This window comes from Pan paniscus, chromosome 1 (genome assembly GCF_029289425.2).
Source record: "Pan paniscus chromosome 1, NHGRI_mPanPan1-v2.0_pri, whole genome shotgun sequence".
Lineage (NCBI taxonomy): Eukaryota > Metazoa > Chordata > Mammalia > Primates > Hominidae > Pan > Pan paniscus.
In genome coordinates this window covers 172,868,129-172,890,769 of record NC_073249.2, presented here as the reverse complement: position 1 = coordinate 172,890,769, position 22,641 = coordinate 172,868,129, and the positions used below count along the sequence as shown (strand labels likewise).

At 43.5% G+C, this 22,641-nt stretch overlaps 2 protein-coding genes across 10 annotated transcripts in view; one reads left to right on the top strand and one right to left on the bottom strand.

Moving 5' to 3' along the window:
* IFT25 (intraflagellar transport 25) overlaps positions 1 to 554 on the bottom strand; it is a 31,608-nt gene extending 31,054 nt beyond the window's left edge. For 3 of the 4 annotated variants that reach the window (XM_034965562.3, XM_057298803.2, XM_057298805.2), the window contains exon 1: positions 434 to 554. The gene's annotated coding sequence lies outside the window, so the exon portion shown is untranslated. Of the gene's footprint in view, positions 1 to 18; positions 106 to 433 lie in introns of those variants that run through there. The other variant, XM_034965573.3, reaches the window with a different exon arrangement.
* LRRC42 (leucine rich repeat containing 42) lies at positions 548 to 22,361 on the top strand. Of its 6 annotated transcripts, none has more exons than XM_055092418.3 (10): positions 602 to 764; positions 2,007 to 2,040; positions 5,661 to 6,066; positions 6,202 to 6,688; positions 12,351 to 12,482; positions 14,557 to 14,675; positions 16,234 to 16,322; positions 16,496 to 16,609; positions 20,491 to 20,575; positions 21,858 to 22,361. In XM_055092418.3, exons 4-10 carry the CDS (start codon positions 6,216 to 6,218, stop codon positions 22,130 to 22,132), a joined length of 1,287 nt encoding a protein of 428 aa, XP_054948393.1. In that variant the 5' UTR covers positions 602 to 764; positions 2,007 to 2,040; positions 5,661 to 6,066; positions 6,202 to 6,215; the 3' UTR covers positions 22,133 to 22,361. The 6 variants fall into 6 exon arrangements, with proteins under 6 accessions (XP_034821436.1, XP_054948398.1, XP_034821440.1 ...); XM_063607367.1 differs by lacking the exons at positions 602 to 764; positions 2,007 to 2,040 and adding exons at positions 850 to 903; positions 2,081 to 2,200; XM_055092423.3 differs by lacking the exon at positions 2,007 to 2,040 and having other exon boundaries at positions 571 to 764.
* The last annotated feature ends 280 nt before the right edge of the window (positions 22,362 to 22,641 follow it).

Here is a 22,641-nt window from a genome sequence, read left to right as displayed (position 1 = left end):
CCGGGCGCGCGCTCCTACCCCGAGCTCTTTGCGCCACGACTCCCACAGGCCCCGCCCTGCCCTCAGCCCCGCCCCGCCCCGCCGCCGCGGCCTCCGCCGAGTTCCTGGGCGCGCTCGCTCCTACCCCGAGCTTTTCGCGCCACGCCTCCCAGAGGCCCCACCCCGCCTCAGCCCCGCCCCCTCGCGGCGGCCTCGGCCCCTCCTACCCCTAGCTCTTAGCGCCACGCCTCCAACAGGCCCCGCCCACAATCGGCCCCGCCCTCTCCGGCTCCCATTACTTCGCGGGCCAAGATGCGTAACCACTCCCGTGCGCCTTTCCCCAGGCCAGTCCCGGGGCGCGCGCTGCCTACCCTCCCCCAGCTCAGCTCTATCCCCGGGGCCCGCAGGACCCAGGGGATCCACCCTCCCGCGAGCACGCACGCGCAGGGCCCACCTCTGCGAGTTCCAAACCCTCGGCCCTCGGGTCGCCTGCCCTGGGCCCGGCCCCGCCTCCGGGCCCGGCCCCGCCTCCAGGTCCGGCCCCGCCTTCGTGCCGGGGCCCGCGCACGCGCGCCTCCCCGGCCCAGCCTTGCTCCCGCCCCCGCCGGTCCCGCGGTCCCACGGCGCCTGGTTGCCCCCAGCCCCCTCCCTCCTCCCACCCTCACTGTGTCCCACCCTCCCTAGCTTTGTGCCCGGGGTGCTGAGCCCTTCCCCGTCAGCCGGGCCGCGGGAGGAGGGAGCCGCCACCGAGGAGCTGCCGCTCGCTGCCCCGGGCAGGGGCACAAGTAGGTGGCGGCCGCGGGCCGGGCCGCTCGCGGGGCCCCGGGTTGCGTGTGGGAGCGGGGGCGGGGTGTTAGGGAGGGGCGGGGTGGGGGAGGGGAAGCCCGAGAGGGACGGCGGGGCGCGGGCTGAGGGGAGGATGAGGTATACTGGTGGGGGCGATGGGTTTAAGGGTGGCGTAGGGGTGCGGGGGCAGGCTATGGGGACGTGTGAGAATTGGGGTTCGGGGCCTGGGTGGGACAGGGAGCAGGATTAGCCTGGGTGGACTCGGGGAGAGGCATGCTTGGGGAGAGAGCGGGAAGAAGGAAGGGGGAAGGGAATGGGATTTTAGGGGTTCAAGGAGGAAAGGAGATAGGATAGGAATAGAGAGGGTGGGGTCTTGGGGGCAGGGAAGAAAAGTTGGGGGTGTGGAATGCCAAGTTGGGGATAGTGAGGCGTGAAGGAAGAGGGTCTTGAAGATTGAGAACAGAAGGCAAGGAAAGGGATAGAGAGATTGGGGTCCTAGGAGAGGGAAGCCCCTAGAGTGGGAAGAAGGGAAGAATAGATGGTGAAGGAGAGGAGTGGGGGGTGGAGGAGTGTGGGGAAGGAAGGGGAGGCAGGTGAAGGTTGGGAGATCGGAGGTTGGAAGGTTGGGTCTGTGGGACAGCAAGCCACCTTTCACCAGGGGCTCGGAAGGGCTGGAAGGGTCTGAAGGTTGAAAGGGGCAGGCGAGCTGGGGTGGGCGAAGGGAGTGGGGTTAGGATTTTTGGTGTGAGAAGCGCTAGAGTTGGTAAGAGCGTCACGTTGTGGGAGAGACTGGCATGTTCTTGGGGGGAAGTAGGGAGCCTGAAAGGGTATGGGTGAGAAGGCAGGTAGGAAAGTGCATATTATAGGAAAAAAGTAGTGAGGAAAGTTGAAAATTGAAGAATGGGGACACACAGAACAGTGAAGGTGGATTGTTGGTTATTGGTGGTTTAGAACTACCCATAGTTTAGTTTCTGTTTAGGTTTTTATGTTAGAAATTTTCCCAAGAATACTGCATTTTCAGATAAACCAAAAGTGTCTGCAGCCTTGGGATGAAGGCCATGGGTTGGCAGATGTTCTCCTGGTATATGGATGTAGCTCATTTTGGGCCTGGCTGAGGGAAGAAGGGAGGCCTCGTTGTAAATGTCCTGGCTGTGTTCCCACTAGCTCTTTCCCCAGATGTGCACTGTTTTTTTGTTTGTTTGTTTTTGTTTTTTAATCTTATCCCCACCCCCTCCCTCCAGGGTTCATCCAGTGAATACTAGAGGGATCGAACAGGTGGGTGAGATTAATTTTTCACATTTTTTTTATCCTTAAGGCTGATGTCATATTTTTAGTCTTGAGAAACAGCATCATGCCAAGGAAAGAGCTTGAGCTTTGGAGTAATGCGGCCCTGAGATTGAATTCTGGCTCTGCCACTTATTAGCTCTGTTCTAGAGTAAGTTATTTTATTTCCGTGGGTCTCTTTGTCTATTAAAAGGCAATACTGACCTCATAGGATCATTAAAGATTACATGAGATCACTTTATATAGTACCTAACACAGTGCTTGGCAACTGGTAGGTGCTTAATAAATGGTAGCCATCATCCAGTATCATTAAACATCATAGTTACTGCTACAACTTGTTATTCTTAGGGGATTTTTATCTTACTTTATCTACTGAAGTTAGGTATTTTCTTCTTCTTCTCTTCAAATTAGCCGTAGATTCAGCTCACAATTTTACCCTGTGGGCTCCCTGACAATCCCAGTCCACCTGACTGGCATAGTCATGCTTTTTGCTTGGAAAACTGGATTCAAGGTCTAAAAAACTGTCATGTGTAGTTATCAATAATTTTGTCTGGCCTTTTTCAAGAAAGCTATATAGAACTGAGTTTTTAATGTAATACAGCTGTGTTTCATTCATTTGATGAAATGGTACACTTCGTGGTAACTTTGGCTCGCTTGTGGTGACCAAATGCTAGAACATACATGATTGTAATATTTTTCTGTGCTGTCGTATGGGTTACAAAACTGCCTTCCTGTAGCAGGCTGGGAAACTATCAAAATGTCGCTGTTACTCTTGATCCAATATATAATACAGCTACTACGATCTACATTGGGCATTGTTATTGTTGTAGTGACTAAGTATTTTAATTTTTCAATTTGGATGGAGTTTTCACCATGGTTTAGAACAGGCCCTGTCTCCTGACCAGGTCCATTTGTAATACACCACCCAGTACAGTAGTGACGGACAAATGAACCCAAGTAGCGAAGTTTTGTGTAGAATTCTCTTGCCTTTCTGGTCCTTAGCCTTGAAGGGTTCAAATGTTAATTTAATGCTTAGATCATGTTACATACCTCATAGACTCAGGAAGATCCTTTTTGGGAGAATGCAGGATGTGCTGATTTAGTAGTAGAAATTAAAGGACGCCAGGATTCCCGAACCAAAGTCAATTCCTCCAGTGGCTTCTGGACAAATGATGTGGGTTTACTCTCCAGGAAAAAATTGTATTTATTTTTTCCTCATTTAGAAAGATAAGTGGTATTTGGTGGGTAATCTAAAGAAAAACAAACAAACAAAAAAACAACCAGAACTGTGCCTTTTTTTTGAAAATGATCCCTGGAAGCCAAAGCGGCCGGGATTTTGAGGAGCCCAGGTTAGGGTCCTTACTCTAGCCCCAAGCTGCTTGTGCCCTCTGCTGGATGGAATCAGACTTCTAGTTTTCATCTGAAGTGGTCACCCACCCACCCTATCCATCCATCCATTTGTCCATTTTACAACAGTGTTTGTGGAAGGCACTGTTAGGGGTGAGGGTTGGGGGCAATACAGATGGGCAGACCCTGTGTCATTGCCCAGGGAGTTCACAGTGTATTCATCCACTATAATAGGGTATGTTCCATAGAATTTGTCTTTCTGTTGTTAAAATCACGTCAGTCCTTTTTAGGGCCATACCTAGCGTCTGCTTTCTGATCTACAAGTAGAGTGGAGCTCTGAATGTTAAATGACAGGGATAAAGACCAAAGGACATCTGCCGTAATTCCTCAGTCAAAATTAAGGTCTGCAAGGTTGGAGGGTCCAGATGCTCACCCCTACTGGAGGAAGAGCTCAGAATAAATGAGGTGTCTCCTTAGCAGCAGGGGCTGTAAATGCTGGCAAGAGAAAAGTATGGGTTATAAGAGCTGGCACTGTGACAGGATTTTTTTCCCCTGTTTTTTAGTTTAGTTGTCTCCCACCCCTTGTAGTACCAGTAGCAATATATTCCCATCGTCTGCTTTGCCTCTGCCACCTGCAGAAGGGTCTGGCAAGTTGGGGAGGAGCCTGAGCTGTTGCCTGGAAAAGGAGCTGGCTCCTAGCAACAGTATCAGCAGGCCCTGCAACTGAGAGCACCAAGTTTGTCCTTTGAGGTCTCACCCTTCCTTTCATACAGTTCAGCAAATATCTTTTGAGGGCTTACTTAGTACTAGGCACTATGTCAGGCCTGGGAAAGATAGATGAATCAAATTAAGTACCTTGCTTTCAAAAAGCTCACCACTCTGGGTACATTAACAAGTGAACAGACATAGTACATGGTCCTAAGTGCTATGTAGGAGAGACTGGGTGCTCTGGGAAAACCAGACAGTCACGTACTGGTGCAGGGGTTAGGGAAGGTTTCCCAGAAGAGGGACGAAGTTAATGATGAGTAGGAATTAGCTAGGTCAGGTAGGCAGAGAAGGATGTTCCAGCCAAAGGGAACAGAACGAGCAATGGCCAGTGGGACATGAGAGCATGGCCAGTTTACCTGGGTAGTATGACAGGGCCAAAGAGTAGGACATAAGGAGATGAGCAGGAAAGGGTGAGGCTCTAGGGCTAGGCAGAGTACTCTTCTCTCATGTGCTTTTATACACATAATTATCCTTGAGAGAAACATGGATAGTACTGATTCCCACACACAGGATCATTGTTTCATCTCCAGAGACTCAGCATTTTTGATCACGGACCTAATTGTGTGCTGACACTCATAAGTGGCTTCAGGGCCACATTGTGGCCCCACATTGATGCAGAAGAAGCTGAGTTGGTTCACTCTAAAACTCAATCAGATTATTTTAGGGATATTATCAGGCATGTATGATATTCTACCTCTCTTCTCCCTTTAAATTGTAGAAATAATCCTCAAATACCTTCATTTTATGTAACATAGCAATTTTTCATGTATTTTGAAATCTCACGGTTACTCAGGAGGAAAACAAGTATTCCAGTTAGTTCTTGGGCATATATTATTACCCACATGACTGCAGAAATGCCCAACTGTTTGACTTTTTTATGTTAAAACTGCCCTAATAGAACTTTAATAGATATGAAGTTTCCAAAGACTAGAATAGTTTTTATGTAGCTCTTGTAATGGAGGTATTTATTTGTAGATAAAAAAAAATCCTGTTGCTTTTGGTCTTTGTAAAGTTTAGCAAACGAGTAAATGTTGGTTCCACATTATCTGCTCGGGGACTATAAGATGCCAGGACACTGTGTTATAGAGTCTGCATGAATTCAGCGTGGTTCCTTTTCTCGAGGAGCTCAAAGCAGCAGACGGCAGACTCAGAAACAAATAAATACAACAGTGAACCGAGTGCAACCAAGAAGTGTGTGGAATGTGTCAAGCTAGCAAGGGAGTTATTTATTTCTAGTCTTTTTTCTGTGTCTAAACATGTTTTTTAAAAATTTATAATTTTAATAGCTTTATCACATTCCATGGTACGTGTAAGTCATAATGTATTAACATCCCAATTGTTAGACATTTAGGTCGTTTTCCAATTGTTTTGCTAATATAAACTTGCTGCCATTAATTTACACATAAATGAATCTTTGCTGACATCTGTGACAACTTCCTTAGCATGAATTTTGAAGATGAGATTTTGACCTGGGTTTCTGTTTGTTTTTTTTTGAGATGGAGTCTCGCTCTTGTCACCCAGGCTGGAGTGCAATGAAACGATCTTGGCTCACTGTAACCTCTGTCTCCCTGGTTCAAGCGATTCTCTTGCCACAGCCTTCCGAGTAGCTGGAACTACAGGCACGCACCACCACGCTCGGCTAATTTTTGTATTTTTAGTAGAGATGGGGTTTCACCATGTTGGCCAGGCTGGTCTCGAACTCCTGACCTCAGGTGATCCGCCCGCCTCGGCCTCCCAAAGTGCTGAGATTACAGGCGTGAGCTACTGCGTCCAGCCTTGACCTGGGTTTTGAAAGAAGAGTGGGAGATGGCCAGATAAACAAGAAAAAGGGAAGAGTAGGAAGGGGCATTCCAGGTAGAGGCAATAGAGGCAACCTCGAATGCCAAAGTTCCCAGGCAACTGGTGAGTTTTGCTTTTCCTAAACCAGCCACCAGGCCTGCCTGGTAGGCTCATAAAGCCCTGGGCACAGCAAGATGAAGTTACATGTTACAAATGGCATTTTAATTGGATTTGCTTCCCTGTGCCTTGCTTTTACAGTTGCAACCAAGGCAATGTCTTACTACCTCAGCTCAGAAAACCACCTGGACCCAGGGCCCATCTACATGCGAGAAAATGGGCAGCTGCACATGGTCAGTCTGGCTCTGGATGGTGTCAGGAGTAGCCTGCAGAAGCCAAGGCCTTTCAGACTGTTCCCCAAAGGCTTTTCCGTGGAGCTTTGCATGAACAGGGAAGACGACACTGCACAGAAAGAGAAGACTGATCATTTCATCTTCACATACACCCGGGAGGGGAATCTTCGGTACTCCGCCAAATCCCTCTTCAGCCTTGTCCTGGGTTTCATCTCCGACAATGTGGATCACATTGATTCCCTTATTGGCTTTCCTGAGCAGATTGCCGAAAAGCTGTTCTCTGCTGCTGAAGCCAGACAGAAATTCACTGAGCCAGGTGCAGGGCTGAGGGCTTTACAGAAATTCACTGAGGCCTATGGAAGTTTGGTGCTTTGCTCCCTGTGTTTGCGAAACAGGTGGGTGTTCTGATTAGGTTATTCGGTATTTTATTGGGTGTGTTAATTCTGTCAAGCTCTGGGGCTTAGTGGGCTCAGGGGCTTCCCTCATCAAATAGCACTTCAGTTTAGAACTTCCAAATACAAAGTAAAAGACCATATTGAAAAAATCACTCTTCCTTCTCCTCACCTCTTAGATGACGCTTAACTTTATTCTGAAATAATTTTACAAGGATTAGTTGTCACAGCTCCTCCATTAAGTAGAAAATATTATTCTAACAGCTTTCAAAGAGAAAATAGAAAAGACAAAATGTGATCTGCCAAATATCTCTTGATATGCTCTTACAGATGGGGAGATTAGTACCCAGAGTTTTTGGGCCTGTTTTTGGTTTTCAGACCACTAGATACTGACCATTAGATAAAAAGTGACCTTAAAAGATTGGGTGATTAAAATTTCAAATATCCTAAAGTTTGGCAGTTCTCAAAGTCCCAACACTAAGGTCTGTTGTCTTAACAAAGCAGATATTTTCTCTTGTGACTGCCTTTGCTCATATGCTTTATTTAAAATTTTTACTCTACCGTCATGTAAAAACACTTTCAAAACATCTAATTTTTTAAAAAACTTGCAAAAACAATAAAAATATACATGGCAAACAATTTAAACACAAACACAAAGTGGCATAAAATGAAACATAAGCCTTCTTCCTATCTCATCTCCAGTTTCCTCTCTCCAGAGACCAAATGCTGTTACCAGTTTTTAAAATACCATTCCAGAGATATTCTATACACATACATGCTTATGTAGTTCCCATCTTTGTTATACAGATGGCAGCATGCTGCATACACTCTTATGGACCTTGCTTGCTTCACATAATTTGAAAATCATTTGTCATCAATACTTGTAGATTTTTTTTTGTTTTTTTTGAGACAGAGTCTTGCTCTGTCGCCAGGCTGGAGTGGCAGTGGCACGATCTCAGCTCTCACTGCAACCTCCAACTGCCTGGTTCAAGCAATTCGCCTGCCTCAGCCTCCCGAGTAGCTGGGATTACAGGCATATGCCACCATGCCCAGCTAATTTTTGTATTTTTAGTAGAGACGGGATTTCACCATGTTGGCCAGGATGGTGTCGATCTCCTGACCTCATGATCCTCCCGCCTCAGCCTCCTAAAGTGCTGGGATTACAGGCGTGAGCCACCACGCCTGGCCTACTTGTAGGCTTTTAAAATAGCTTTATTGTATACCACTGTATGAACTATTCTATGATTAGACCTGAAAGGTAGCTTACTTTTTTTTTTTTTTTTTTTTTTGAGACGGAATTTTCCTCATTTCGCAGGCTGGAGTGCAATGGCGCGATCTCAGCTCACTGCAACCTCCACCTCCCAGGTTCAAGCAATTCTCCTGACTCAGCCTCCTAAGTAGCTGGGATTACAGGTGCCCACCACCACGCCTGGCTAATTTTGTGTCTTTTTAGTAGATACGGGGTTTCACCACGTTGGCCAGGCTTATCTCGAACTCCTGACCTCAGGTGATCCACCGGCCTCAGCCTCCCAAAGTGCTGGGATTACAGGCATGAGCCCCCATGCCCAGCCGGCAGCTTACTATTAAGACGCACAATCTGCATGAGCATTATAACAAGGGCTGAACAAAAAATGTATATAAGAGAAAGCCATATCAGAAAACAGGAGGTAACCTCGTATGCTTAATAAAGGAGAAATGATCTTTATTTAATCAGCTCATAGAATTAATGGTTTCACCACAGGCCAAATACTGTATTTTAAAAAGAAAAGACATAAACACATGCAGAAAAGAATAGAAACTTGGCTCATAAACTGAGCAGGCACCTTGAAAGCTCTGTCTCTGGGCTATGGTCTCAGTCATGGCTGGACTTGGGACTGCTGCCAGTGGAAAGGAAAAAAGTTACCTTGCCTAAATGAAAAAGTCAAGCAATATTTCATTGTAGCTTATGCATTTAAAATACGTTTTACCCTTCATTTTTTCTTCCAAGTTATTTATGTTCATTGTAGAAAAGTTAGAACAATGGCAAAATAGACTTATGATGTATATCTTGTTTTAAAATTAGCAATACATGCTATTTGGGGAATGCATAAAAGTGTAGTATTAAAAAATCCATAATCCCACCATGATGATCATTTTCAAATATATTATTTTTATACATTTGGGAATATATACTTTGTACAACTTGTATTCTGTTTTTTCCCCCACCTACCCTTATAGCTTAATATTTGCCATGCTGTTGAAAATGCTGTTTATCCATTTGTGATGTCTGGATACTATTGTAGTGGCAGATTGGTCAGATTGGGATGAGAATAGCACTTTTCATTCACATTTGATGAGGACATAAATTAGTGTAGCATTTCTGGAAGCAGTTTAGCAATATGTATCAAGAACCTTGAAAACATCCATACTATTTGTTTGACCCATTAATTCTACTTACTAAGAATCTATTCTGATCCCTAATGTAATCAAAGATGGGAACAGATATTTTTACATAAGAGTGTTCATTGTAGTACTGTTTGTACAAGTGAAAATCTAAAAACTAATGTTCAACAGTAGGGAGTTGGTTAAGCAAATTATAGTATATTTGTATGATGAAATATTATGTAACTATTAAGATAATATTTTAAGAAACAGATTTTTTAAATGTATGTATTGGACAGATAGAAGGAAAAAAGAAACCTACCTAAAAGCGGTCTAGATGGTGGGATTGGAATTGATTTTATATTCTTTATACTTTCCTATATTTTCTTAATTTTTTTCCAATGAAAGTGATACATTATCAGAAAATGTAAGAAACATTTACATTTATATAATAATCAGAAAATATAGGAAACTTTTTTTTTTCTTTCTGAGACAAGGTTTCACTCTGTTGCTCAGGCTTGAGTGCAGTGGCGTGATCTTGGCTCACTGCAGCCTCCGCCTCCCAGGTTCAGGTGATTCTCCCACCTCAGCCTCCCGAGTAGCCAGGACTACAGGCGCCCGCCACCGTGCCCAGCTAATTTTTGTATTTTTTGGTAGAGATAGGGTTTCACCATGTTGACCAGGCTGGTTTCGAACTCCTGACCTCAAGTGATCCACCCACCTCAGCCTTCCAAAGTGCTGGGATTACAAGCGTGAGCGACCATGCCCAGCCAGAAAATATAGGAAACAATTTTAACATAATCTTTTTTTTTTTGAGACGGAGTCTCGCTCTGTCACCTAGGCTGGAGTGCAGTGGCTCGATCTCAGCTCACTGCAAGCTCCGCTTCCCGGGTTCACACAATTCTCCTGCCTCAGCCTCCCGAGTAGCTGGGACTACAGGTGCCCGCCACCATGCCCGGCTGATTTTTTGTATTTTTAGTAGAGATGGGGTTTCACCATGTTAGCCAGGATGGTCTCGATCTCCTGACCTCGTGATCCACCCGCCTCGGCCTCCCAAAGTGCTGGGATTACAGGCGTGAGCCACCGCGCCCAGCCAACATAATCTTTTAGCCCATATTTTATTGCAGCAATTCCACACTTGACTGTCTCATTCAAATGTAAGACTTTCAGTTGTTATCAAAAACCTCTCTTCTCCTTTTGAATCCTTAAAGGCAAATAGAGGGCAGGAAACTTGAGGTTGCATTTGCAATCCAGGGCTGTAGCTGCAGTCCAAGAGGTTTTGTCAGCACAAAGGGGTTCAGGTCAAAAGTAATGAGCTTGAAAAAATAAATGAAAATAAAATAACTGGGTAGGTGCAGGCACTTGCTATCTTGGGGTTAAGTCACAAAGCTACCTGCCAGAAGCAAGTGTCTTTGCAACTGAATTCCAACCTTACGAAAACTCTCTTCTCCCTTGTGTTAAAACCCCAGTGATTTTTAATCCCACTGGTGGTAACAGGGAGGCAAGTATGTTTTCCTTAAAATATCACTTTTTGTTGTTGACATAATAGTAATAGCTACTATTTCATGAGGTCTTGCAAGATGCCATGGAATTTTAAAATATTGTTTCTCTTTTTCTTAATCATCCTGAGAAGAATTTTGTAGCCCCATTTTGTAGCTGGAGAAATTGAGGCTCAGAAAGGTTAAGTAACTGTCTCACAATCACACAAGTAATTGGGCTGTTAGAATCCAAACTCAGGTCTGGTCTGTGCTCTTTCTATTGCTTTTCCACTGTACTGTTCCAAACCCTTTAAGGGAAAATTTGGAAGACTGGTTGCAAGCAAGAACCTAGAGCTTTGATTATGTCCTGGATTAGCACCTAGTAATGTCTGTGGCCTCACATGTTTGTTCCTCAACCTTGAGTTTCGTAATGTTTCTTAATCACATTACACAGTGTTATGTCCTTTGCAGAGAACCCTTGTTTCAGAATTACTAAAAATCTTTTGGTTAATTGATCAAAGTATATGTGTTTTCCTTTCTCTGATTGCCAGTAATCCTCTAAATCCCCATTAACACACTTCAACTCTGTGATTGGAAGGTGGAAAACAGCAGCTTTATTTACAATGCAATTAAAATACATCTGAGTAAATAAGGCTCTTTTGTGTACCCAGCTGAGCTCGGTCTCCAGGCAGCTTAGGTTCCACCCTTTAAAGGGGTATCAGTGCCTCAGACCATCTGTACCTAGCTGTCAGGCTGGTGATTAGTTTGAGTACATCTTTTTTTGGTTGGAAGTAGGAAGAAAAGAGATTAACTCCTCTCTTGCCCTCTGATTATTCCATCCTGTTTTTGGCAGTTGTGATCCTGCTGATGGAAGAGAGGTATGTACTCTTTTAGGTGTAACCCCACTGATCCTAACACACCATCTTGCTGTGGAAACTTCCAGACATTCAAGAGGAAGGTGGATGAGAGAGGCCTGCTCTTGCCACAAGTCAGTTTCCCTGTCCTGTTAGGTTCCTCTCCTCTCCATTTCCTGTCACACCTAATCCCTTTCATTTTTTCTCACTGACCTCATCTGAGATAGATGAACCACTAGAAAGCAGGGTGGAGGCCCCAGCCTGGGCTGTGGAATGCTGTTTTGATCTCCTTTCCCTCTCCAGAGGCTTCCCTGATGCTTCCTGATAACAACTTGGCAAGGTGCTGCAATGTAATTAAGTTGCTCGTGCTCAGGGTTTGTCTTAATATCCATCTAGACTGGAGTGAGTCCTTGTAGCAGTCTTGCTGTACATACTTTTGGAGTAAAGTTAGGATAACAGGCACAGGGGAGTGTTCAGGAAAGATAAAATGTGATGTGCCAAATATCTCTTGGTATGTTCTTGGGGACATGCAGATTGGAAACGAGAGTTCTTGACCTTGCTCCAGTTTTCAAATCACTGGATGTTGAGCATTAGATTAAAAGCAACTATAAAAGAATTAGTAATTAAAAATTCGAGTATCCTAAAGTTTGGAAATTCTCAGGTAAGGTCCCAACACCAATGCCAAGGTCTGCCTGATAACAAAGCAGGTGTTTCACTTGTGACTTTCCTTTGCTAATATACATTTATTTATTTATTCAAAATTTTTATTCTACCATCACATAAAAAGATGTTCAAGGCATTTACTAATTAAAAAATTCAGCCTTTGCCCTGATAGTAATTAGTGAAGTCTGCTTATTCCATAGTACTGTGTCCTGATGGGATGGTGGGATATTGACTATGATACAAATCCACAAATGGTAATGCTTTAAGAGTAGTGAGGGGAAGCTATTGATTGCTCTCCACGCTCCGTAGGTATCTGGTGATTTCAGAAAAACTTGAGGAGATTAAGTCTTTCCGGGAGCTGACCTGCCTGGATCTTTCGTGTTGCAAGCTTGGAGATGAGCATGAACTTCTAGAACATCTCACCAATGAAGCCCTGTCTAGGTACTGACCTGTCACCACTTGCAGATGAATTGTTTCAGTATTGTTTTAAAGGCTGATCCAACAGGATTATCTTCAGGAGTGCTGATTACTTCCCATTCTTATGTTGATTTGCTTTTTTTTCCTAAAACATTTTCAATCTCCATTTACTTGGTATAAGCAGTATAGATTAGACAACCCTTAGAAAGTCAGTCAGTTGACTCAAGTCAGTTAGTTGACTCTTTTTTTCTAAGTAACTTTTATTTTAATATGTAATACTTGAAGCTACGTAGGTTAAAAAGTGGTTTTGCCCCTTATTTATTTATTTTTATTTTTATTTTTTATTTTTTTGGAGACAAAAGTTTCGTTTTTGCCGCCCAGGCTGGAGTGCAATGGCACGATCTCAGCTCACCGCAACCTCCACTTCCCAGGTTCAAGCAATTCTGCCTCAGCCTCCCAAGTAGCTGGGATTACAGGCATGCACCACCACGCCCAGCTAATTTTGTATTTTTAGTAGAGACGGGGTTTCTCCGTGTTGGTCAGGCTGGTCTCAAGGTCCTGACCTCAGGTGATCCTCCCGCCTCAGCCTCCCAAAGTGCTGGGATTACAGGCGTCAGCCACTGCGCCTGGCCCTATTTATTTATTTCTTTAGACGGAGTCTTGCTCTTGTTGTCCAGGCTGGAGTGCAGTGGCGTGATCTTGGCTCACTGCAACCTCCACCTCCAGGTTCAAGCTATTCTCCTGCCTCAGCCTCCTGATAGCTGGGATTATAGGCGCCCCCCACCACGCCGGCTAATTTTTGTACTTTTAGTAGAGATGGGGGTTTTGCCATGTTGGCCAGGCTGGTCTCAAACTTCTGACCTCAGGTGATCCACCCACCTTGGGTTTTGCCCTTTATTTATCCAGTCCTAGTTTATTCTAGCAAGGGATGAGACATTATACCATAGTCAACAATCATTATCGTTTGCTACTTTAACTATCAATGAGCTACAATTATAAAGAAAATGAACTATTAAAGACAGCCAAAGAAATTCTTTTCAGGAGTCATGATTTAAAGAAATGGCCCAGTTCATACCATTCACAAATAGTCTGACTGATCTCAGGTTATTCTGGCCAGCAAAGAGGAGGACAGATGGATCCCTCTGTGGTTTTATAAACACCCAGAAGAACAACAGCATTACAAACCTAGGTCTAACCTACTACCTGAGGCCTGCTTCTGACAGTGACACCTACCTACTGCCCCATAAAAAGATGCTGTTGTGTGAGGCTAGCCAGCACCAAGACTCAGATTTCTTATGTGAAAACGGAGCATATTAATATACCAATTCCAGCTTAGCATCAGATGGATTGGATTATGGGTATACCTTATTAACCCAAACTGAAAATCTAGATTGATAAAGCTGGTTAAATTTAGAGGATTGTTTGCTTTGCAAAAATAATTCTCATAGGAGTTCTTTAGCAGACTTTCCTGACATAGTTAGAATGTTTTTGATTTTCACACTATTTGTCAGAAAAGCAGCTTTTGTTTTAAAGTATATTTATCCCCTTAGTGGAAGTCCATTTACCTCACTCAACAATATACCTTTAGTGCCCTCTGCCCTCTGAAATTAGTACTGCATGACACTAAATTAACTCTCACTTGGTAACTGAAGTGGCACCAAAAAAATTTTTTTTTTTTTGTGAGGCAGGGTCATGTTCTGTCACCTAGGCTGGAGTGCAGTGGTGCAATCATAGCTCACTGCAGCTTTGAAATCCTTGGTTGAAGCCATCTTCCTGCCTCAGCCTCCCAAGTAGCTGGGACCACAGGCACACAGCACCTTGGCTAGCTAATTTTTTAAAATTTCTTGTAGGGATGGGGTCTCTAACTCCTGGGCCCAAGTGATCCTCCAGCCTCAGTCTTCCAAAGTGCTGACATTACAAGCATGAGCCACCATGCCCAGCCCAAAAGAGCTTAACTTTGTTAAATGCATTGGGTATGAAATAGCAAGAGGTAGAGGATATGTTATATTTTTAAATGAAAATGTTGAAAGCATGTTTTTATACCTAGATTGTCTCAAACTCTCTTTGAGTAATTTATGTATGTACTTTGTTTCCCTAGTGTAACTCAGCTCCACCTGAAGGATAATTGTTTATCTGATGCTGGGGTGCGGAAGATGACAGCACCAGTTCGAGTGATGAAAAGAGGCCTTGAGAATCTAACATTATTAGACTTATCATGTAAGTTTTCTTTGAAATTATAGATTATTTTAATGTTGGAAGAATGGCCTTAGAGATCATGTAGTTCTTCCTCTTCATTTTAGAGGTGAGAAAGGAAAGGTGACTTTCCTCGGTGCCATAGAAACTTGGTGGCAGAACAGGATTGAGGCCAGAGACTCTTGACTCCTGGCCAACTGATTTTTCCAGCACATACCACCTCTTTAGGGTAGGAAAAACCCTTACACATTCATCCATGCCACTCGCTGTGTGCAAACAGAGACACCTTTCATCATATTCATTGCATACTTAAAGGACATTTGACTCATCTTTATTTTCCTTGAGTCTCTGATCCTTGGTATCTGTCAGCTATGTCCTTTTTTATCAGTGTTTGCCTGATGAAAAGCTGGATGAACGGATAATTTACTCAGATTAACCAGATATTGACTCCAATGGTAAGAGGTTGACAGAGATCATTTACAATTTAACCGAGCATCCATTGACTCTATGGCAGGACAGTATGATGCCAAAAGAATAGAAAGAGCAGGGGTTTGAGGTCTGAGGACCCTTCTTGGTCTACCACTTTTACTACCAGTTATATACCTTCAGACCAGTTATTTAACCACTTTGAGCATTGGTTTTGGCCTTTGTAAAATGAGGATAATAATGAATGTCCTGGCTGGGCGCGGTGGCTCACGCCTGTAATCCCAGCACTTTGGGAGGCCGAGGCGGGCAGATCACGAGGTCAGGAGATCAAGACCATCCTGGCTAACACAGTGAAACCCCGTCTCTACTAAAAAGATACAAAAAATCAGCTGGGCGTGGTGGCCGGCACCTGTAGTCCCAGCTACTCGGGAGGCTGAGGCAGGAGAATGGCGTGAATCCGGGAGGCGGAGCTAGCAAGTGAGCCAAGATTGCGTCACTCACTCCAGCCTGGGTGACAGAGCGAGACTCTGTCTCAAAAAAAAAAAGAAATAATGAATGTCCTCCCTACCTCCCAGGGAAGTGTATTCATTCAACAAATATTTTTTGAGCATCTACAATGTGCCAGGCACTATGCTTATGTCCTTGAGGGCTCAATGCTAAGTGTAGTACTCTCTGACGTGAGAAAGTAATATATAAGAAAGGATTCTGAAAATAATGCAAGTTGGTAAGAGTGGTGATAGTATCTGTGTCTAAGTTCCCTTGAATATCTTTTTAAAATAAATAAATGCTTTTACTTTGGAGGTGAAATGGCCATGAATAAAGTATGATAAACCATTGTAATACATGTTTATGTATGTTTTCATATGGTTCCAAATTAAACCCTTTGGGATAACTACCTGGTTCATTTATTTTTCTGCTCACCCCCAACTCCTAGAAAGTAAGAGCTGTAAAGGATCTTTAGGGATCATTGAGTGTGGCTCTTTTATATTACAAATAGTAAAGATCAGACCTCTGTATTTAATTTACTTTGAAAAGTTTGCCAATTCAAATGTTTTATAGTTTATCATTGCCCGGACGTTTTTCTGAGCTTATTTTTGGTTGTCATTTTAACAACATTTATATTGTAACAGAATGCTACGTTGTTTTTGACATCTAGGTAACCCTGAGATCACAGATGCAGGCATTGGATACCTCTTTTCTTTTAGGAAACTAAACTGCTTAGATATCTCTGGGACAGGGCTCAAGGTAAGACTTTTGGTTCCTTCTCTCATTTTTCTAGACTCAACAATTTGATATTTTGCCTGTGCTAATTGGTATTTAGAAAGGGCTGGTATTTATGATGGTCTTTATTTACTACTGAAAACAAGTAAGAATTAACCAAATGTATTTGCATTTCTGATCTGTCTCTGCCTCACTAGGACATCAAAACCGTCAAGCACAAGCTCCAGACCCACATAGGCCTTGTTCACTCCAAAGTGCCTTTGAAGGAATTTGATCATAGTAACTGCAAGACAGAGGGCTGGGCTGACCAGGTACTCCAGATTTTTCTTCCTTGCGGTTGATGCAGCTTTTCATCTTAATTCCAAGCGTCTTATCCAACACATTGAATAAACAGTAATCCACTTGGTAGTCCTTGGCTAAATTGTCATCTTCATGTCAAATTGGAGACACTGATGGGCTATAACTGGCCCACGTGCTTAAAGAATTGGCGCCAGACCTTATATCTCATGCTCTGGTCACTAGGTTGTGCCTTATCTTTACTGGACCTAGGAGAAAATGTCATCTTACAAATGACTCAGAAAATAAGTGAATTCTGGCTTGCTATACAAAAAAGCAGTCTGACCCAACTTCAGAAGGACAGATTCTCTTAGTAGTGTGTATATACAGGAGAGAGAATAAACTCCGGTGTCATGCAAATAAGGATTCAAATATGATTCTTCTCTTTGTTTCGGGAAAGTTTCTTACCTCCCACAGCCTTAGTGAGGAGGTGTCTTTCTTGTCCTTCTCTCACTGAGTCTTAACAGTGAGAGAACTTTACTTTGACTTCCTTTTGTCTTGATGGTCTTTCTTCACTTGGTAAAGTACAGACTTAAGTGAGATTCAGAGTCTTCTATGAAAATTGGAAGTGTGAAAGTAACCAAGTAGGACAGCACAAGTAGATGCCACCTTCCCTGTGGCTGGGGCCTTTCTCCCTTAGATGCTTTTAACCAATGTTTCTTGGTGGAGGCCTAGAGGACCCACCAAACTGTCCTGGATCCCCTCTTAGCTCCAAGCCATACTGCAGGATGGTAGAACTATCCACCTGCTGGATTGTAGCATCACCTCTCCACAGGTAAGCAGGGAGACTGGTGAGTCGTGTTTCAGAAGCACACTGAGCTTGGTCCAGAACATGCATGATGAAATAATTATCATGGTGCATTGCCAGACAAAGTTTCTAGTGCTGTATGAGACCTAGATGCATCCAGTGGATGTGGGACAGGTGTGGGATGGTCTTACAAAGGCTTGCTGCAGTTTGGTAGCAGGTGACATGGTGGAAAGAGCATAGGCTGTGGAGTCAGAAAGACCTGAGCATGGAATCCTGGCTCAGCAACCCCATAGCTGTACAACCTAAGGCAACTTTCAGTCTCTCTGTGTCTTCATCCATAAAATGCAGAAACCAGGACCTCTCTTGAGCAGGGCTCAGGAAGGATCAAGTAAAACACCTAGCAGCCTGGCCTGAGAGTAAGTTGACTGGACCAGTGCAGCTTCCTGCCCTCCGCCCTCAGCTGGGCCCCTAGGGCGTGGCAGCAGTGCTTTGCCTATGTCTTGGGGATCTGTTATTGAAACTGTTTCAGGCTGATTCCACTCACCTGTCCTCATTCTCATCTCACAAGGGTCCACTTACTTCCCTATTTCTGTCTCAGAATTTCTCCATTTCTTCAACCGTATTCCACTTCCCTTCTATCCGAGAGAACAAGTATGCTCCTTTATTCCAGTCACAAGCCCTTTTTTTCTTTTTTAAAAAATTCTGTTCCCTAAGATCTCTAACTTCCCTTGTGATATTTACTAATAATTATTTTCCCCTCCTGCCCCCCCCCCCACACACACATCTTCATTGTCCCCCTTTGTTGGCTATCTGCTTTCTGTGGATAAACACAAGGTGTCCTTATTCTAGCTTGGTCCTCATTCCCCAGTGCAGCTGTGCATTGTTTCCTGTCCAGTCTGTCCCACCCACTCCTTGCCTGCTCAGTTCTTACTCCCTTGCGATTTAGTTCTGGCCTCCCCTGCTCTCCTGACAGTGTCCTCTTGAAGGTGATATTCTTCACCTTCCTTGGCTTTCCTGCAGCATTCGATAGAAACATGCATGACTTATGATTTTTCTCTGGGCCTCTCTCCTGGCTCTCCCCCAACTTTCTCACTCCTCTGGCTATGACTGATTCCTCTTTCTTCCTCTCCTCTTCTCCCACATCTCCACACTCCCCAGGTGCTCTTTCACTGTTCTCAGAGCTCCAGCTGTCCTTGCGAGGATGACTCTGCATTCCTCTCTCAGACACTAGACTCATTCCCAAGTATCCTCTGTAAATCTCCACCTGCCACCTCAAATTCAGCTTGTCCCGAACCAAACTCATTTTCTTCTTCCCCATCCCCGACCAGCTCTTATTGACATTCTTATTTCTGTTTAGCGGAAGGAAGCACCATTTTCCCTATTGCCCACTGAGTCAACATGTTCTATTAATCCATCCTGGTGTTCCCTGAAATCTGTTCCCATTTTTATAACCAGAAAATTATAGAAAAGATGGCAACTAATATTTATTAAGTGCCTTTTGTGTGCCAGACACTGTGCTAAACTCTTTATGTGTATTATCTCCTTTAATCCTTAAAACAGCCCTATGGAATGTGTACTATCATTGATCCTTACAGATGAAGAAATTGAGACTAAGAAATCACTTGCCATGGGTCCCCTGGCAAATAAGTGGTGGAGCCAACTCTGGAACTGGTTTTTTGTTTGTTTTTAAATAGAGATGGGGTTTCACCATGTTGCCCAGGCTGGTCTCGAACTCCTGGGCACAAGGGATCCTACCACCTCGGCCTCCCAAAGTGCAAAGATTACAGATGTGAGCCACTGTGCCTGGCCTGGAACTGTTTTTTTTTTTTTTTTTTTTTTTTTTTTTTTTTGGAGACAGAGTCTCGCTCTGTCGCCCAGTCTGGAGTGCAGTGGTGTGATCTTGGCTCACTGCAACCTCCACCTCCGGGTTCAAGTGATTCCCATGCCTCAGCCTCCCGAGTAGCTGGGACCACCATGCCTGACTAATTTTTGTATTTTTTAGTAGAGGCAGGGTTTGACCACGTTGGCCAGCCTGGTCTCGAACTCCTGTGATCCGCCTGCCTCGGCCTCTCAAAGTGCTGGGATTACAGGCGTGAGCTACTGAGCCTGGCCTGGAACTGTATTCTTAAACTCTGTGTTGGGCTGCCTATGTCCTGAAAATGTTTTTCTTGACTTTTTTAATGGTCATTTCATTGCAGTCCATAATAAATATTAAATTTAAAGTTCTTGTTATTCATGGTATATTGAAATGATCATTTGCTTTTCTTAATGTATAGTTTATATTCAGGCATATTTCTTTTTTCTTTTTTTTTTTTTTTGAGACAGAATCTCTCTCTGTCACCTAGGCTGGAGTGCAGTGGCACTGTCTCAGCTCACTGCAAGCTCCGCCTCCCGGGTTCACGCCATTCTCCTGCCCCAGCCTCCCGAGTAGCTGGGACTACAGGTGCCCGCCCAGCTAATTTTTTTTTTTTGTATTTTTAGTAGAGACGGGGTTTCACTGTGTTAGCCAGGATGGTCTCGATCTCCTGACCTCGTGACCTGCCCGCCTCAGCCTCCCAAAATGCTGGGATTATAGGCGTGAGCCACCGCGCTCGGCCACATATTTCTGAAAGAATTGGTAGCAGCTTATAATAAAAAAATATTTTTAACAGTTTAAAAAGTAAAAACTGATCATGGTATGTTATGAGAATATGGAAACATGGGCATTTTACATACAAAAGTTTGAGTTATAGTTGGCATATTTTAAGGCACGAGAGTAAGTCTAGGAATGTGTGGAAAGTGTTATGACTAAAGTTTTAAGTTTTAGTATTTAGTTTAAGGATATGTAATTTATTTCCAGCTTGGAATAAAGATGAAAATAGACAGGGAAATCAGCTTTATAGATTTCCCTTAGTCATGCAGATACATATATCCAACGTGTTTGCATTCTGACTCAACTCCTGCATTAGAACAGAAAATGCAGACTTGACTTGGTTCTTATTCTTATCTGAAGTAAAATTTACCAGAGGGGTTTGTGTTTATGGAGAGGGAAAAAGGGGGAACAAGAAAGGCTTGAGATTAAAATCTCAATATTTTGTTTGGATTCACATCTTTCCAAATATGTTTCAGATCGTTCTGCAGTGGGAGCGTGTGACTGCGGAAGCTGTGAAGCCACGGGAAACCTCGGAGCCTAGAGCAGCAGCTCAGCGCTTCTGTGAGAAATTCCCTTTCCTTTGAAGTTTTTTGCCCTTTATTTGCATCCTTAAAGCAGTTCGCTTGTTTTCCCTCCTTGGAAAAATTAATTATGATAGTATTGGCTTATTTATGATCACCAAGACTTGTATTCCCTTAGCATAGCTTACAGTATAAGTTCACACTTAGCTTTGAGCAGCAGCACCAGGAAGACAGCTTTTTAAAATTACTTACTTACGTACCATCTTGTTCCAAAAAAGATTTGTGGTGGTACAAAAGCTATATAGAATACAGAAGATGAAAAAGGAATTGAGTGTAGCCAGAGGGTGGAAGCAGCCCTGGTGTCCATCAACAGATAAATGGATAAACAAAATGTGAAATATACATACAATGTATTTCAGGCTTTAAAAGTAAGGAAACCGACACAACATGGATGAGCCTGCAAGATGTTATGCTAAGCAAAATAAGCTAGTCACAAAAGGACAAATATTGTGTGATTGTTCTTGTATAAGGTACCTAGAATAGTTAGATTCGTAGAGCAAGCAGAATGGTGGTTGTGACTAGGGAGGCGGGGGTGGCACGGGCAGGAATAGGGAGTTATTGTTTAATAGGTACAGAGTTTCATTTGTACAAGATAAAAAGAGTTCTGGAGATGGATGGTGATGATTGCACAACAGTGTGAATGTCCTTAATACCACTGAACTGTACACTTAAAAATGGCTAAAATAGTAAACTTTATGTTATGTATATTTTATCATGATTTTAAAAGAAAAGGAAGTAAATGATGAAATCAAAGTGAAGGAAATGTAAAGGTACTAAATAAGAATCCAGGGCATACCAAAAAAATGTAAAATAGGTTTTATCATTTGCTATTTGGCTCTTAGAGTCAAATCCAGATTTCGAATAATGAAGGCTGTCATTTTTGTGGCCTTTAGTATGTGTCAAGCATTGTGCTAATCACTTTATGTACATTATTTCATGTATCTTCATATCACCCTTATGAAATAGGTTTTGTATCCCTCTAGAGGTGATTAAACAGAATCTCAGACAAGTCACTTACCCACGGTCACTTCTAGGAAGAGGCAGATCTAGGATTTAAATCCAAATCTGTCAGACTGTAGTATGCCTCCAACCTGTGCCGCCATGCACACCGCAGCGACCTCACAGGCACTCAAGGCAAAATGCAATCAATGCAGATATCACCCTGTTTGGGCCTTTGTCATATCCCTGGGTTTATCCTAGACTGATGAGGGAATTAGCATATGCCAGTGTAGTGAACTCATCACCCCTCCCTTCTGTCACAGATGGGAAGCGGTCTCGAGCAGAAGCCCCACTGAAGTGTACCCTGGCAGACACCCACATGAACTCTTCCGAGAAACTCCAGTTCTATAAAGAGAAAACCCCAGATTGCCATGGGCCAGTGTTGAAACACGAAGCTATCTCAAGCCAGGAGTCAAAGAAGAGCAAGAAGAGACCTTTTGAGGAGTCAGAGACAGAACAGAATAACTCTTCACAACCTTCAAAGCAAAAATATGTATGTCTTGCTGTGGAAGACTGGGATTTGTTAAATTCCTATTGATTAGTAGATACAAGTTGACCTTTCTCTGGCCCCCAGCTCTAGTGTTTGAGTAAAGGAGACTGAGGATGATTTACTTTTTGTTTGAATTTACCTATGGCATTAGCATAGTAAGCAGATATTTCTACTTTTGTGGTGTGGGAGGGGAATGCTATGGAAGTATGTAATAATTTCTAATGTATATTTTCAATACATAGTAATTTTTTCAAATAAACATTTTTGCTGTCCTTAAGTTCTGCTTGTGGATTATAGACTGGAGCCACAGGAAATAACACGGTTTGGGATGGAAGGCCAGGTGAACTAACAAGGCAGCTTAGCATACCTCAGAGATACTGCAGGTTTGGTTCCAGACCACTGCAGTAAAGCAAACACTGCAATAAAGTGAGTCACCAGACTTTTTCATTTCCTAGTGCATATAACACTTACGTTTACACTATATAGCAGTCTCTTAGATGTGCAATAGCATTATCTCCAAAAAGAAAAAACATGTACATACCCTCATTTTAAAATAC